The sequence below is a fragment of the Mesitornis unicolor genome, unplaced genomic scaffold (genome assembly GCF_000695765.1).
Source record: "Mesitornis unicolor isolate BGI_N332 unplaced genomic scaffold, ASM69576v1 scaffold49, whole genome shotgun sequence".
Classification (NCBI taxonomy): domain Eukaryota; kingdom Metazoa; phylum Chordata; class Aves; order Mesitornithiformes; family Mesitornithidae; genus Mesitornis; species Mesitornis unicolor.
Window position 1 is genome coordinate 25,724 of NW_010207747.1, and position 17,131 is coordinate 42,854.

Here is a 17,131-nt window from a genome sequence, read left to right on the forward strand (position 1 = left end):
CACCGTGCATCATGGGCACTTTCGGAAGGGAACCATGGAAGCGACATACGGGAGGGTGGAGCGTATATATTTTTTTGGGTTGGTTTTATTTTTTTTTTTTTTAAAATGTAACCATGGCAACATGTGGTGGATTTGGGGGCGTGGCAGGAATCACAGCAACAAGCCATGTGACATCGTCATGAAGGACACATCGGGGCGCAGCATGCAATCACAGTGCAAAGCAAGACAGCGTTGGGAAAAAAAATAAACAAGAGAGAAGGGGAAAAGCCAATTACAATTATAATTAAGGAAAAAACCAAAACATTCTCAACACTTAGTACATTTATAAGCAGAACAATGATGTATTAGACTCCAAGGGCCAAATTTCCAAAGGGGGCAGAGGGTGGGTGTGCGAGCAAAAGCTCACGTCAGCTCGCACCCGTGGGGGGTTAGACACAGCCAGTGCACGTTCCTTTGGGTGGGGACATTTTGGCAAGCGCACCCTCCCGCCCGCCTGGGAAAGCTTGTCCCCTTCCCTCCCCCCCCCGTCCCTGCCAGCAACCAGAGGTACATGATGCACTTTGCAGTGGCCGCCACGGCCCTTTCACCAGGTTTTCTTGCCTCTGTCTAGTGGGAATGATGTTTTGGCATAGGACAGAGCTGGAGGCACTGCAAACGAGTGGCTGGCAGCCCGAGCTCTCTCCGTACAAATTCAGCGTGCTTCCTCTCCACCCTAATTCTAGAGGATCTGGCAAAACCCTCTTTGTGCGAGGTAGGGGGGGCTGGAGAGGGGAGGGGACCGAGAGGGAAAAATACACGAATGCATCTGAACAGCTACAATTTGCAGGAAGAGCATCCGAAAGGACAACAAGGCAGCAGGGAGCTTGGCAGCCTCCTCAAGCTGCGTGTCCCACGGAGCACGGTGCTGGAGGGGATGCTGGGGGGCGCACACAGGCATCCCCCAAACCCAGGGGGGGGTTTGCGGAGCCTGGGAGCCTGCAGGAAGGCCCAGTCATCCCTGCAAACATGCAGTGGAGAAGCAGATTTGCCTTCCCCTCCACGCCAGCGGACACGGCCGGCCCTGGTGGGGAGCACGTGTGCCTGCAGGCTGGGCACGCTCCAGCCCCAGGATGGGGTTTCCTACAGGCAGAGGTGTGTTTGAAGGGCTCAGCTCCCCATCATGCAAGCGGTGTGCCCTCCCTGCACTACAGGGATGAGGAGGTTAGAGAGCACAGTGCTTAGCCATTCCTGTCAAAGCTTTCAGACCTGCTCCCTGAAAACCTTGCCCCCTCCCCAAGGCTCCTGCTCCCGTCTCGCTCCCTCTGGCTGAAGCAGGCACACACCTGGATGCTGGCAGTCTTTGTAACTTTGGGTGGAGGATGAAAGCACAGCTTTTGCCCACCCTGCTGTGCCCAAAAACCTGCAGAGATTCCCAGCAAGACCCAGACTCTGAGCATACCGGATCCCCGCAGCAGCAGTGAGCGAGTACTCAGCCCTGTCGCCTCACTGCACCCCAGGTAACCAGCAGTGGTACCTCCCTACAGTTCCTTGTACCTGCACAGTCAACACTCCACTAAAGAGATGCATCTTCAGCCAGTCTACACTTTGAGCTCTGCTTCTCTTGCTGCACAAGCAGCTCCCTGCTCTGGCAGAATGGCTGACCTCGGATGTGTCCCTTTTTGGTGCCGTTATTAAACCACTCTCCTGAAATATCTTCAGAAGGAAAACCAAAAATCCAAACTCTAATCTACCTGATGCCTGATACAAAAAAAATAAATAACCAAAAACCACCCCAAAAAAACACCTAACAGGATTTGCTATTTGCACTGCTATTTCCTTTCGCTGGATGACTTAAATGAGTCTAAAGACATTTAAATGACAAATTTTTGTCTCTGCAGAGGAACTAAATAGGGGCGGGAACACATCACCTTAGATTCTCTTATTAGTCACACAAAACACTGCACTGCACAGAAATTAAAAGGGATACAACCATTTAAGCTTCAAAGAAGACAGCGGATAGACAGTCACACCACTCAGCCATCCAGGTTCTCACTGATGCACACTAACTTGCTGTCTTTTTCAGATTAGGAAAAGTTGAGAAGTTTGTGTAGAAAAACCTACCAACGCTTGCAGTGGGTGTCATGCACAGAACTGACCCTGCACACCATGCATTGAAGCGTGGAAAGATGAACAAAAGGGATATTTCATTAGTGAAGCTTCAGTGTTAGAAATCACTTTAACTAAAAAGCAGGTATTCTCTTTGCAGCATTCAGTATTTAAGCACATGCAAACAGATTCTGCATATCGGTACATAAACAGTTTAAACTCAGTTTTAAGAGATCACAGCAAACCAAATTAATTCTTGAATTCTTGGGTAGTAGAGAATAAACTTCTTCTCCCACCCTGCTAGTAAGTTCTATGATCTATCCTAGAAATCAGGGTTGTTTGGGTTTTTCGGTTGGGTGGTGGTTGGTTGTTTTTTCATACTGGGTAAGTCAATTCCTTTCTGATCATGTCAGCAGAAAATAAATTGCCCTCAGAGGAATGTCACACTCATGTTAAAACCGACTTTCCAAAAGCAATTTACTCCTGCAAGCAGGGTCCAATATTCAAAGTCTCTAGTTTAAGCTGAAAGAGGCAGTTTTTTTCCTGGACTTCAAACAATCGTAGTGATGATGCCATTTTCAATAGACACCCTGACTTTCCCCACCATGGCAACCATGATGCTGATCTCTCAATAACTGAACAGGAGAAGCTAAGAAAAGCAACAGCTTGCCTCCCCTCCCCATGGCATGAGCTGCTACGTGCCACTTCTCTGCTGCGCCTTCCAGAGCACTGCAAAGGCTGAGACCACATCTGCAGTCTGATGCATAAGGGAAAATGGGGATGCATAAAGTAAATTCATCAGAGATTCATCCTCTGACTGGAAATTTGCTGCTCTGCCCACCATTAATATCCTCAGACGAGAGCGTGTGCCAGCAAATAGACCTGCTACGCATCAGCCCTGCACGTAATTTCATTGCCACGAGACAGGGCACCGCAGCACAGCAGGAGTGCTGGGTAAAAGCTCATTTATGGCGCTCATGTCAGAAACGTGCGTCCTTACGTGAACTTTGGCAACAACGACCTTGAGGAAGAGGAGCACGTAGCCAGCTCGGGCACTTGGTGCCAAGGTGTCAGTGCTTCCTGAAGAAGTGTTTCACTTGGCACCTACCAGAGCACAGTGAGGTCAGCTCAGCTCAGCCCATCCCCTCCGAGAGCACTTAGCAGAGCGCATGGGGGGAGGCTCCTACCCAAGTCCCTCCCTCCGTCTCCATACAAAACTCCAACACCTTGGAGTGTTCCCAGGAAAGCCAGGCCAGCACAGGGTTCGGGGCTCAGCTCTCTGCACCCGCAGGCACACCTGAGACATGGTTTGGTCTCAGGACAGGACTGTCCCTACAGCTCTTCCCCTGACCCCAAGGAACGGCAAGGCCAAGGTGCAGGTCCACTGCGTGCACACCTCGAGGGGCCAGCCTAGAGAAATACTTTGTATATTTTGGTAAATATCATCTGGTGAGTGAATACAGCTTTAAACATTAAAAACATGGGGCATTTGTTTTCTTACGATGCTCTCCAGTGACAATAATGATACTAAAATAACGAGCTATCAGCTCTGGAATATTTCTAATTCAGCCACTTACGATGCTTACTACTCTGAGCAGGTTTTGTTTTTCATTTGGCTGCAGTGAATAGAGGTTAATTGGCTAGTCAGCAGTCACATCTGCCATGCCAATATTTCGAGTCCTGCATGAATTACTGAACTGCATCTTTCAATTTTACTCTGAGACCTTCAAGGTACAGTAAAAGCTGGGAGTTAAATTGCTTTTAAAAAGCTTAGGCTATCGTACTGGTTAAAAGACAAGCAAGAGGGAAATATATGCCTTTAAAGAGGATTATGTAATTTGTATTTACTAAAGACGAACTGTTCCCTCTATAAACAACATGGCTGCTGGAATATGTAGGTCACTGAGAGAGAAGCTCAGAAAGATACCTGCAGCTTCAAGTGAGAGGCATAGAGATCCACAAGACATTTTAACATGAGTCCGTAAGAGCGCTATGCAAGAGTCAAAGAATTAATTTGGGATTAACCAGTTGAACCATAAGGAGGAGAAACAGAAAGTATGAATTCAAGAAACATGCAGACACTGTTCTTAGTTTGACCGCTTAAAAAAAACTCGAAACCGAACAAAAAAGGCAAAGAAGGGATCTTTACAAGTGAAAAGCTCTAAACTGTAGTAGGTGAAGGGAAAAAAAAAAAAGAACTCAAGCAACAAACATTAACTTTTCATCCATTTTTAACATGAAACTAGGCACTGAAACTCTTTTGCTAAGGACTCTTACAAAACCTGCTCATTAGCTTAACGCCTACGTCACATAAAAAGATAACGACGCTGGGGAAAGCAAGGAGATGCTTACCTGTGGGGATGAATGTAGGCTGTTGCAACTGCATGTTGGCTAGAGCCTGTTGGTAGTGGAAAACGCTTGGGTTAAAGACTGTGGTGGCACCATTGTTTTTTTCAAGTGCTGGCCTCTTTGGTAAAGGTTGAAGTGCACCAGGCGGCAGGGCCTGTGGATAAGGGAGTCATTAAAGACAAGTGGAGTAAAAAAGGGGCCCAGATGTAGGTCAAGCATGCAGTAAATAATAGGGGGTGTCTTGGCTGCAAATCACCTGCAACTGTGTCAATTTAGCGAGACAGGAAAGAGAGGAGCAGCTAAATCACTGCAGGCGTAGTAGGTGAAACCACAACTTCACTAGGTAGGCAGTTAGGAAGTGCACCAGGAGAAGGGGCAGAGTCGAGGAGGAGGGATGCTAAGGGAGCTTTTCAGCAGGACTGACTTGGGCACACAGGGAAAATAAAACAAACATGAGGAGGAGGAATGGGAGAGGGGATCACCTGGACAGGACACTACAGAGAGCAGTTGCAGGCAACAAGCATTTAAAAAAAAAAAAGAATCGGCTAAGAAAAATACAGTAGGTGACCATTTAAAAACAAGAAGATTAGCATAAGCAACAAATGCCATGGAAAGAAAGAAGGGATGCTTGCTGCTGCCTGCTTGCACATGTACGTAGGGAAGTGTGGAAGCCTGCACACGTCTATGCAGCTGACCCATGTGTCCAGGTGGGAAAGCAGCAGCTGCTGCCCATTGCACGCATAATGGTATGTTCACAGTAAAAAGCATTTCCACTGGTTAGTCGAGAGGCTGGGCAACATGGTCGAGAACAGGCCTGATTCTCCACCTCCTGCACCAGCAGCACAGCTCACCACCAGCAGATCTGGACCTGCTCCCTATTTCTAGAAGGCCTCCAACAGTTAAATTCTGCTTGCTCATCATTAACACTGGAAAAGCCATTGACAAATCTGGTGTTCAAAGAAGATTTGGGTGGGCCCTGCTATCAGGCAAATCCTCTTTTTGTTTTGTCACACCACGAGCTTCTTCCAGCCCATCAAACCTGTTTCATGATCAGACTTGGTAAAATGCATTAACCCAACTCAGGAACTTTTCTCAGCGAGTTACTCATCATTCACCCAAGCATGTCCCAACAGCAAAGCAGTATGTCAGGTTCTTAGGAGACAGCAATGTTTCTAGTGATTTACAGCTTTTCATTGTACCCAAGTAGAAACCACATTTTTTTCTCCACATTGTGATAGAAAAGGGTCTTTTTTAATTACGCCCCGCAGTCCTTTCGCACGTAACGCTCCCACTGACGTCAATGAGATTTGCGCACGTGAAAGTCATGCAGAATCAGGTCATTTCTGTCTAGCTGTTAGTCTGTATCACGTAGCCAAGCAATGGCTGAAAAACAGGGTTAGCACTCCTATTTTTCTTTTCGAACAGGTGACAGTGAAGGGCAGGTGACGGAGAAGCGTTAGCTAACAAAGAAACACACAGTACTTGGAAGAAAGGACACAAGTAAAGAGATTTTAAAGCACTACGAAGATCAACACACAACAGAATATAAGTGAAAGCTTGCAACAGTTTATCACCATCTAGAAACAGATTGCACTTTAAATTTAATTTGCTACAGGAGACTGCTCATCTGAGAAATGTTAAGCAAGATACTTCCAGGCAAAACATTACTCCATTCTATCTCTACTCACTTGGAGGCTTTTGGGTAGTTTTAATATTAAAAAAAAAAGAAGAAAATTAAAAGAAGAAATTGCATTTGCAAAACGGGCCTCAGACACGCACACATCCTGTGCTAATGCTAGCAGGCATCGACTGCCAGCACTAGGACTTAATCTTTAATCCTCCCAGGTTTCTTCTGGCTAGCACCAGAAGACAGCAGTCAAACACAAGACTACATTCTCAGACACAGACACCAAAATCTTTTGCTTAAGATGCCTATTTTAGTTGGAGGTCTTTTAGGTAAAGATCTAAAAGTTTCCATTTCTGGGGAAGCCCTCGTCAATACCTACATTAAATCTGACTGTATCTACATCTTGTCTATGTAATGACTGCTCCGGGCACGGGACAGAGCTGCAGCTTGCAGAGACTGGAGTAGCTCCACATACATCAGAGGTGTTTTACAGATTTATAGAGACTGAAGAACCTGCCGCTTAAATTCATGCTCCTTACTGTGCCTGATTGCTAAATATTCTTTTTCAGATGCTTCCAAAATCTGTCTCAGAAAAAAAACATTATTAATTATAGCAAAGCAACTGTGCCAGGCGCATAATGGACTTCTGACTCCTTGCTTCTTGGCCAAAGGCTGTCACCACCCCAAAAAGCCCATTATCCCACAATGGCAGTGCCAAAAGCAGAACAGCTGAAGGCTTTGAGACCTCGCTGTGATGTCCTGGCTCTTTACAGGGCGATTCCCGAGCCCAGCGGTGCACTCACAGGGAGCATGCAAACACCAACGGGCCATAGGGATGCCAAGGCACAATGGACGACCCCATTGTCTCTCCAACATCACCCTTCCTCCTACCCTGATACAGACCCTTGGGAGCAAGGGAGAGAAAGGAGCTACTGCAGCCCCTGAACAGCGCCTATGGGAAATGCCTCAACTGCAGGGGGCGGAGAAGCCCAAGTAAATGCAACGTTTCCAGAGTCTTCTAAAGAAACAAGCACTCTGCAGCAGCTGCTGTGCAGTCTGGAGGCTGGCTCTGCGGGCACAGGAGCCCATCTCGCTCTGCTTCTCGTTCAACACAGCCTCCCGGGTCACCGTTGCCATCCCAGCAACTCCAGGAGCATTTGTACAGGAGAGTGCCCTGCAGACGTGCTCCTGCTCCCAAACGATCTTATTTTAGATATTAAGGTGCAGGAGGGTCCAAGGGGACAGAGGGATCTGGCTTCACCACTTCTCCAGCCCTTGTGCTGAGGTAAGAGGCCCAAGCCAGCAGCACGCTCACTGAAGCTCTATCTACAAACGTCTGGGAGAAGAGGTGTCTAAAACTGCATGTGATGAAGTTGGGCCAATACATCTCCTACACAGGGACCTGGCCGGGACACAGAAGCAAACAAGTGTGTGTCATTTGACACAGGCCAGAATTTTTCTATCAGTCTGAGGACCTGCAGGAGTTTTAACAGCTCATGGGGACACAACATCTCTTTCTTACATCCTGGTTCTGAAGGAATCCCCCAGGCATGTCCTGTATCACCTACAAAAGGCAGACTCCTCACCACATTCTGACATTACTGAATTCTGTAGCAAGTGCCTCCCCACTGCAAGAGAGCAGCTAGACAGGGCAAAGAATGTACTTGGTGAGTTGAACTTCATCCTGCTGCTTGCAATGTCCCTCTAGACAAGCTCTGACCATCACAGATACAGCAGCAGCCTTTGAGAATAACTTTTCCCGACTTCTTTCCTTGTGTGTTTGTGCGCACACACGGGTATGCAACCTAAGCAACGTGATCAGACCACCTCTGCTGGTGGAAGGGTTAATTCAGCTCAGTATCCGTGTGATAGCCCACACTGATCCCAACGAACAATTCCCACTACAAAAATGCCAGGCAGCCTCCCATTTTTGGGCGAGAAAGCCACATTCCTGTCAGAACAAGAGCATCTGAACAAAGAGGTTTGTGCCACTTCTCTGCATGACATGGAAGCAATCTTTCAGCATGACTGACAGATGAAAACACATTGCATGCCAAAGCCAAAATTTCCCACATGCTGGTTAACAACCCTCTCTTGTTATTTTTTGCAAGACAAGAACTGGATTAAATCTTTGCAACAATTTAATTGCACCTCAAAGTTCCCCTCAGATCGCTGTCTCCTGGGAGCAGATCACACTTTCACCCCTTCGCGCTTAGCAAACAGGGGCTGGGGCTGCATGTGGCTCACTGCTTCAGTCCAAGGCACGACAAATACAAAATGATTTGAGAGAAGGCAGAGGTAGCGCCCAATCCCTGGCAAGCAGCAGAAGCAATCAGAGCAGTTTCCCCTGAAGGTTATATATGCTTTTATCACCATGGTGAATCCTTCTCTGGTGCAGCCTTCCCGAAGGGTTCAGAGGAGGTGGCACATTCCAACCTGGCTGCAAACCTTCAGACATTCCTGAGCAGGAAGACTACTAAAAGTAACTTATCTGATGGGGTTTTATTCAATGGGGGAGGTCAGAAGGGTTGAGGAGATAAAGGGCTTTCCCATCCTTGGCCAGACTGCGTCCCCTCGGAGAGGTGGCCCTCAGAAAGGGCAGCGAGGCACCATGCAGGTCACTGACTGTATTGGCTTTGGAGCTGCATCTGTGCCAAGCATGAGCAGCATGGAATGAGAGGCTGTTGGGTCCTGCACGGCGTAATTCCACCGATACTGGTGGAAGCTGGTCCCTCGCAAAGTTCCCCACTGCTGCTGTCTAAAGCTCCGATAAGGAAGTCTCTTGACTATTTAAAAAAAACCCAAACCAAGTTTTCACAGAGGAAGGGGAATGGATCAGCCTCTGCTTCTCAGCTCGGGGAATGGGGAACAACAGTGGCTTGAAGGCTTCAGGGCTCCCCTTTCCCCCTACAGCTGGGCAACACAAGCCAGTTTTTGTAGGATGTACTGGATCCCTCACTATTTGGGGTGAATGGGAAGGAGTTGTCTTCTATGGAGCCAGGACTGGCAGTAGACTGGGAGGATGACTTTTGCCCCACTACGAGTGTCATGAAGACAGGTAAAACATATTTGACACTCAGAAAATAATCAAAAGTAGCTTATATGGAGACAGCTTGCAGACAGAAGCCTGAGGAGTGGATCCTGTGCCTGAGACTGAGGCAAAAGGCACCCAGAGCGAGGTCCCTTTGCTGACGCTGTCCCACTGCAGCACAAGGGGGGACCAGAGCCAGAGCCAGCAGCAGCCATCTCCCCAGTGCACCGAACACACAACCAAAGCCCAGCACTACATCCGCTTCAGCTCCCAGCACAGACCTCTGAGGGGGCTGCTTAGCTCTCTCCCTGCTCAATTTGGGCTGTGCCCATCGCACAGACCACCCTCCTGTGAGGCAGTGCCAGCATGACATTGCCAGGCAAGGCTGCGCTGTTGGCCACGCCATCAAAAGCCGCTGGATCTGCCCTGCACCACGCGGTCCTCTGGCGTATCCAGCACGCTGCAGACCTAATGAGTTAAATTCTCACCAAAACGCCACATCTCACGACTCCGAGGTTGATGCTGTTTGGAAAAACATTTCAAAACCTAGAGCTGCCTCCCGCCAAGGTTATTCACTGCCTCCAAAACACATCCAGGCTTCGGGAGGAAAAGCTCCGACAGTTAGCGGATGGCGTGTGGGGCACAGGATGGGCATGTCCGAATGCGTGCCGCAACATTTCTGGCGGGATGGGCAGTCTCCCCAGGCACTACCACGACAGACCGAGGGCGGAAGGCTTTCATGCAGACTAAGATGGTTACGTGCAAAGCGAGAAGGTGAAAGGTCCAAGTACCAGGTCAAAGGTTGCCTCCAGCGGTCGCTTCAGTGATCTGACAGCTGGCTGAGTCTTAATTAGCAGGCAGCGAGCACATGATGGCAATGGGCCGGGGAGGGAGGGGGTCAAGCACAGTAACAAAACAGCAAGCAGAAGTGTGTCAAGAGACAGCAATTTTGGGCAGGCGAAGAGAGAAAAAAAAAAACAACAAAAAAAGAATGCATTATACAATATATTAAAAAGACGAGGCATGCACAACGCAGAGTGGCTTAGTAATTACCTGACCTAGCAGCTAGTCAGCTATTTTACCTCAGTAAGTTTTAAAAGTAGAGATGTCATCACAGGACAAGTGCTTTAGAGCACCCTCACTGCGGCTGGCACAACAGCTCAGGGGTGCTCAGGGTTTAGCACCTGCAAGTGGACTTGCGCAGGGCTCCAGCCCTCGTTCTGCAGCTGCACACCACGCAGGGGTCAGCAGGAGCGCTTGTGGCAAGGGAAGGAGCACCAGCAACCTGCTCCAGTGCCATCCTGAATGGGGCCTGGGTCTGGCCCAGTTCACCTGACTGTGCCGCACTGACTGCAGCCAGGCAAGGAGTAAAGCCACTACTTGTGCATGTCAAGTGACTGCAGGATCGGGTCCCTCAGAAACAGCTTTTGAATTTAGATATGAAGTCATTCCAAATCAGTTTTAAAGGTACATCCATTTGTCTGGCATACGGTTTTTGATCCAAGAAAACTGGGCACCATTCTTCCCTTTATTAAAACCTTACTGCTCAACAGGTACAGTAGATGCATCAAACCTTGAAAAGTCAATGAATAATGTAAGCTGTTTTGGTAGCAGGGGTGATGCAACAAGCCATCAATAAATATTTTAAAGATTCTAGTTAATGGCATACAAATAAGGTTAATTACATTTTTAAGAGAAGCCAGCAGCATGAATAAAACATGCACTGGCTTTGGTTAAGTAGCAGTGTCCTAGATAATTAGTGAAAAAGTAAAGACTCAATTGTAAATACACAGGAGTTGCATTTCAGAAGGTCCTTTTTTTCCAACAGACCTGGGCTGTTGTTTCAGCAATAAGAAATCTAATAAATAAATTCTGCAGGACAAATAAATACTGCAGTGTAAACTGGTTCTTCAAATTACATTCCAGGTAACACTGCTGCTGCAAGGAGGGCAGTGGTTTAATTTCTAAAATCTTCTCGGTTTTGCATTATGTGTCACCATGAACGCAAAGCAACCTTTTTCACTGGCTTTAAAAAAGCCAAGTATTTAGAAAAAGATTAGTAGCCTTACTTGTAAATCAAAAAAGGAGACAAGAAACTTTTAAATATTAGTTATATATTAAAAAAAAAATTAAAAAATCACGTAATGGATGAGGTTGGAAGGGATCTCTAGAGATCACTCAGTCCAACACCCTGCTCAAAGCAGGGTCAGCAGAGCAGCTTGCTTGGGACTGTGTCCAGGAAGGTCCTGAGTATCTCGAAGGACGAAGCAACCTGTTGCAGTGTTTGACCACCCTCAAGGTAAACAAGATCTTGCTTATGCTTAAATGGTTATTTCCTGTATTTCATTTTGTGCCCGTTGCATCTTGTCCTTTCACCAGGCACCACAGAAAAGAGTCTGCCTCCACCTTCTTCACTTTCCGCATCAGGAATTTATACACATGGGTAAGATCCCCCTGAGCCTCTTCTTCCCTCTCCAGGCTGAACATCCCAGCTCTCTCATTTCTGGAATAAATAGGTGCCATTAACCTGAATTCAACAGAATGGCAAACACTGACTCCAGCTGGGAATTTGATCTGGTAAGTCTTCCTTGACTTGTTTTTAGAACTGCAGGTATTAGAAATCACAGTTCAAATTAAAATGCAGCTGGGACCATCTCTACCAGGTCCAAACAGGTCAGGAAGTCATCCTTGGTTTGAGTCCAGTCATTTCACTAACCCTTGACAAAGGTATCAGGCACAAGTTTGTTAAGCCTGAACAACCGATACCTTGTCTTCTTTTAAGTCAATGGAAATTCTGCTACTGACCTCAACAGGCCAGGATCTCCCTGCAAAGCACATATTATGGGATGGGCAGTCTTTGCTTTCATCGTGCACTGAAGCAGCTAAACTGACACCTGCAACTTAGCCAGGGAATGTGTTGGTTCAGGGTGCTGCTGCACTTGTGTCCATGTGATCTCATGATGCCACGTCAGAAAATCACAGGGTTCGCCACTGTGTCCCTAATTGGCAAGATGTGGCTTCATGCTATGGTGAGCACACAGAAAGGATGAAGAGATAGGATTCATAGTGCACATGCTCTCAGCTCTCCAGTCAGCCATTTACAAAGCGCTCTACTTTTCCACAAATGACGCGTGACACAAATGAAATCTCCTGGCAATGGCAATACAGCTTGATAAGAGCTCTACTTACCATTGCAGCTGCAGCTGTCTGGTTCACCTGGTGTTGAGCTGCCTTGATTTTGGCTTGCAGGTGTGCAGGGGGATGAAAGTACTTGCATTTCTCCCTAGAGCATCGACCTTTGATGTAATCCATGCAAACTGTAACAGTATTTTCATTTGTGTCTATCATTGCAATATCTATAGGGTGAGCATAGCGGCAATCATTCTCACCACGTGTGCAATTTCCACGCTGAAACTCTCGACAAACCTTAAAAGAAAGTCACATTGTTGAGCAGAACATCAAGTTACTCTTCATTCAGTATTTTCAACACAGAGTATTAATTCAGTTGGCCACATTAAACTGTGTGTGTGTTCTAAATCCACACTCATCTTGGGTAGCACATACACCAACACTCACAGGGGCAACTACTCACAACTGGTTCTGGATATGAGAAAAACCTCAATGTTACCAAGGCCAATTACCAAACACAAGTGAAGCACAGAATCTGTGCAGAATGGAAAGTGACCCCACGAAGTTACATTGCTTTGCAAAGGTTTTGGAGCTCAGGATTCCTCCCTTGCCTCTAAAGCCTAAATGTTAATAACTCTGCCATTTGTGTCTCAGCTGGATTGTGTACTTGTTATGGAGCATACTCCTGGGCAGGACATTTAATTCTAAATGTTGCATGCTACTGTTATTGGCAGCAGGTACTTTTTCTTAAATATGAGGAGCCTTTTTCATATAAGTAGTCTTGCTGCCCTCCACAATAAAACTGTGACCCCCAGTGCATTTGATTACACTGCAAAGTGTTCATAATGTGTCATCAAAGTTGCTAGCTTTACGAAGATCTTGCAGATCCTCCTAAGTTGTGAGAATTCTTGCTGCTCTCCACAATAAAACTCTGACCCTGGGATTACATGACAGTGCATTTGATTACACTGCAATGTGTTCATAATGTGTCATCAAAGTTGCTAGCTTTACGAAGATCTTGCAGATCCTCCTAAGTTGTGAGAATTGAAGCATCAAAGGCAGAGAAAAAGGCTTCCCAAAATGGACCTGCAAGGTTTCCTTGTCTGAGGACCTAAGAGGAGTCGTTGAGGACGATAGCTGGTGGTGTAGATCACGTGCCAAACACTATCAGACTGAGTGTGGGGAAAGATGAGACGTCACGTGAGAATCGAGGCAATCTGCCAGGCAATATAAAGTACATAACCCAAAACAATGTGTTTTGAAATTACACCCTTCTCCACTACCTCCTTGTGTTATAATTTACACCTGCAGGGGCCTCTGAATTCAGGTCCTCAGCCTTTATCTCCTGCAGAGCCTCTACTCAGTGTTTGAAAGACATTTACAACTCCCCCCACAGAAAGTCCCAGCATGCCCAGCCAAACAGGGGGGAGGAAACATCTCTCCAATGCCCCGTACCCAGCATTTCCAACAGTGCCGTGCTTAAACCTTTCTGTACAAGCTCAAGACCAAGGGAAGTGTCTGTTACTTCGAAAACATCTTCCACTCAACTCAGTGAAATGGCAGACCATCCACTTGTGTTTTTTAAGTGTGGCAGATCACACAGAAAACAATAATCCCAGCCCTGCTCTAACGCCCACTGAAATGAGAAGAGTGAGTGATCCCAAACTTCCAGTGCCTTCCAGGCACTGCATGAGAGCCTGCTCGAGCAGAGAGCAGCAGCCTTGTGTTAGGAAAGCTGCAAGTTAAACTCTGTGCTGTGCTGTGCTGCATCAGGTCCTTCTAGCAGAGAGCAAGAGCTGAGACCACAAGCCCTGTTCATTCCCGTCAGCAGAATCAGATTAGACGTCCAAATACCTCCAGTTTATCCGTACGCATCAGTTTCTGCCCAGCAGAGCCTCCTGGTACTGTAACAGTAGGATTTCCGGAAACCAAGACAGGAGTATTTGGTAAAAGCTCTGCAGGAACCAAGCCCATCCCAGGAGAAACATGACTCAGGTAGGGACTAAAAGCCATCGTGGGGCTTGTTGCAAGCGATGGAGTCACAGGAAATGTTGTCTGTGTATAGAAAGAGGAAAAAGAAAGAATTAGTTACAAAGATCTGTCTTGGATTACCCATCAAAGCCTTGCAGCACTTCAGTCCTTCTAGACAATTTGATTTGCAACATAAAAACGCTGTGCTCTCCAATCCATTAATTTACAGCCATTTTCTTGCGATCCATTCGTTTCTCCTGACTCACAGATTTGTGACTCATCCTGAACACAAGACTTCTTTATTTGCCAGATCAAAGCATATTGATGATCTTTAGAGTTTAATGACACAATTAAGGATTTCATGCCAGCAATTAGGGCAAGGCCAAATTAAACAGACTTCTCATTCCCAAATAAACGCCTCAGCCTCTGTACGTCTGCACCATGGTGCTGTGAAGAGACCTTAAGGTAAGCTGCAGCTTTGGGACCTGGAAGCACGTAACTCCATGAGCTACATGGCTGAATTCACTGTCAGCCCCACATTATCATGGCCTGTGTGGCTCAGGTAGATGAAGAGGATCATTTAGAGTCAGGCGAGGCATCTCTGCTACTGTACAGCATCCTGCACACCTAGGGTTTGTTTCACTGTCAACAGCCTCCAGGCAAAAGTGATTTTCCAGGAGTATCCCAAGCCCACGCTCCAGGTGAACGGCAGCAAGAGGACACCAATCTCACCAGTGCTACCACGTGCTAGACCTCGTGGCTTTGGCAAGAGCAGGAGGGTTGTGGGTTTGGCAGAGCCATAGACAGAGCATACCAGATGAGATGGCCCAGGTGGGCCACCACGAGGTTCAGGAGTCCAGCTATGGTGTGAGAAGCAATGTCCCCATGAGGAGACAGAACAAGAAGCCACAAAGACCTCGACTGCTCGTAATCCCTAAATGGTGTTTGGCAGGCCCCGCAAGCGCCGGTGGCCAGAGCAGCTCCCTGGCCTGGCCCGGGCAAGGAGCTGCCGTTCTGCCAGGTGCTCCTACGCAGGGGCTCAGTTTGAAGCCTGTGAGTAGCCACTATAGCCAGGGGTCTGAGAGACTTCACAGCACCCAATCTGAGGTGCATTTGGGAATGAAACCAATTCCAGCTCACAAAAAATGCCGCCTGCCCGCTCCAAAGACCAGAGCCTGCAAGGCAGCACTCCCGCTCCTGTAGCAGGGCTCGAGCAACCCCCAGGGAAAGGAGCCAGTGACTTGCAACTATTTTTATTTCCCCTTCTGGCACCTGCTCCACTGTGAACTCGGGGTTACGGTTAACGCTGCTTACAGTTGCATGTGTACGTGATGCCGTCCTATAGTCACTACTCAGCAATAAATGCAAGCGTACTAACAAAATGGCCTGGGGCAGTTTTTTGGTCACACACATCATCCCTGCCTTGCTTTTATTTTTGTACCTCTAGTCCCGTGGGTTTCTAAAACAATCACATATGGAAAGGGTGCTTCTCGACAGCATCTTCGTCCCAGCACTTTCGTAAGCTAGGAAGCACTTTGCTGCTTGTGATCTGGAAGAAGATAGCCCACAGAAACACCAGCCAAGCTGTCCTAACCTATATTTAGCTTAATGATGCCCCCTTCCTAAGGTCAGAGTGACAGCAAGCAGCTCCTGAGCTGATGGGAAAGGGGATGACAGGTCACCGCCACCACACGTCCCACTTTCTCCTCCACAACAAGGAGACACGGCCTCCTGAATCAGCAGCGCTGGGTGCTTTAAGTGTAGCAGAACCAAATAATCCTCTCCGGGAGGGATTTCCAATTTTCCTTCTTTTGAGACTAAGCCAAGCCCTGCTTCAGGTGATGGGAGACGTTAACCACTAAACCCAGAGACCTTGCAGTCCATGGCCCCTTATTAAATACTTTTCTTTCTTTCAATTCCCCGCGGCTCCCAGACATTTTACACCTTTTGCTGCCAGAAAAGCTCTTTAAGGATCTTCAAACACTGTGACTCCCTGAACACTTCAGTGAGAAGGCAGCATCCATTAGACTGTTTTTCTTTAGTGCAAGCCCCAGTAATTACAGTGGCATCTGCTGAACTTCTGCCACCATTCACACTGTAAATGCAATTTTAAGGAGCTTCTCCAGCCTGGCCAGTCTGCACAGGGTTATGCTGGGGCACTTGTTTCGTGTACCTGTCGTAGCCCAAACCTTGCAGCACATGTGGCTTGCACAAATGTATGGGCAAATCTACTCTCTGTGTTTCCACCACCCAGTGCAGCAGGAGTCTTGGGTATCCCGACAGCACGTATGGCACAGACACTGCTCCAAAATGTCAGAGTCCCCTGCCTGCACTCACACACAGCCAGGGGCCAGCAAAGGATCTGGCTGGTTTCTGAGATGGAGACGTTCCTCCCACTGCTCAAGTGGAGGATGTGAGAGCATTTGAGGAGTCAGAGAAGGCGGCTGGAGGCCTGCAACACCTCACACTGAGTGAATTCACCCGAAACTTGTGAGAAGGGTGTGAAAAATTAATGAAGAGATGATACACCAGCCCCTCCACCAAAACCAACTGCAAACTGGGAGGCAGGTCCTGCTCCCTAAAACGCAGTCCCCATCTCCAAAGCTGTTCCCCCAAGAGCCCTTGTTCTCCTCACTGGGAATGACTGGCAAGGGCTATGGGATCTGAACCCAAGCTGAAGAGAGTTGAGGAAGGATGACCATGAAGAGCAGCTGAGGATCTACCCATGACCCTGCAGACCTGCACAGGGGTGCACGAAAGAGCAGGACGGGCTGTTATCGCTGCTGCTGGTTCTTCACCCATTTCCATGCCCTGGCATCTGCTGCCGTGTGTTTTCACAGCCGCTTCTCCTGCCCACCTGAACCGCGTGCCTGGTGCCGCTGACTGAAGGCAACAGCTTTGCTCTGACACTCGGCAGCCACACAGGCATTTGCAGTGGA

The 17,131-nt window shown here is 47.7% G+C and overlaps 1 protein-coding gene across 1 annotated transcript in view; it reads right to left on the reverse strand.

The window, feature by feature from the left end:
- The window catches only part of LOC104546738 (muscleblind-like protein 3), a gene marked incomplete at its 5' end in the record, with an annotated part of 18,752 nt that extends 4,476 nt beyond the window's left edge, over positions 1 to 14,276 (reverse strand). The window contains 5 exons of the mRNA XM_010192204.1: positions 1 to 18; positions 2,101 to 2,136; positions 4,438 to 4,588; positions 12,282 to 12,518; positions 14,076 to 14,276. The exon at positions 1 to 18 is cut by the window's left edge and continues 65 nt beyond it. Of these exons, the coding sequence (XP_010190506.1) occupies positions 1 to 18; positions 2,101 to 2,136; positions 4,438 to 4,588; positions 12,282 to 12,518; positions 14,076 to 14,276 (643 nt within the window). The remainder of the gene's footprint in view (positions 19 to 2,100; positions 2,137 to 4,437; positions 4,589 to 12,281; positions 12,519 to 14,075) is intronic.
- Between the last annotated feature and the right edge of the window lie 2,855 nt (positions 14,277 to 17,131).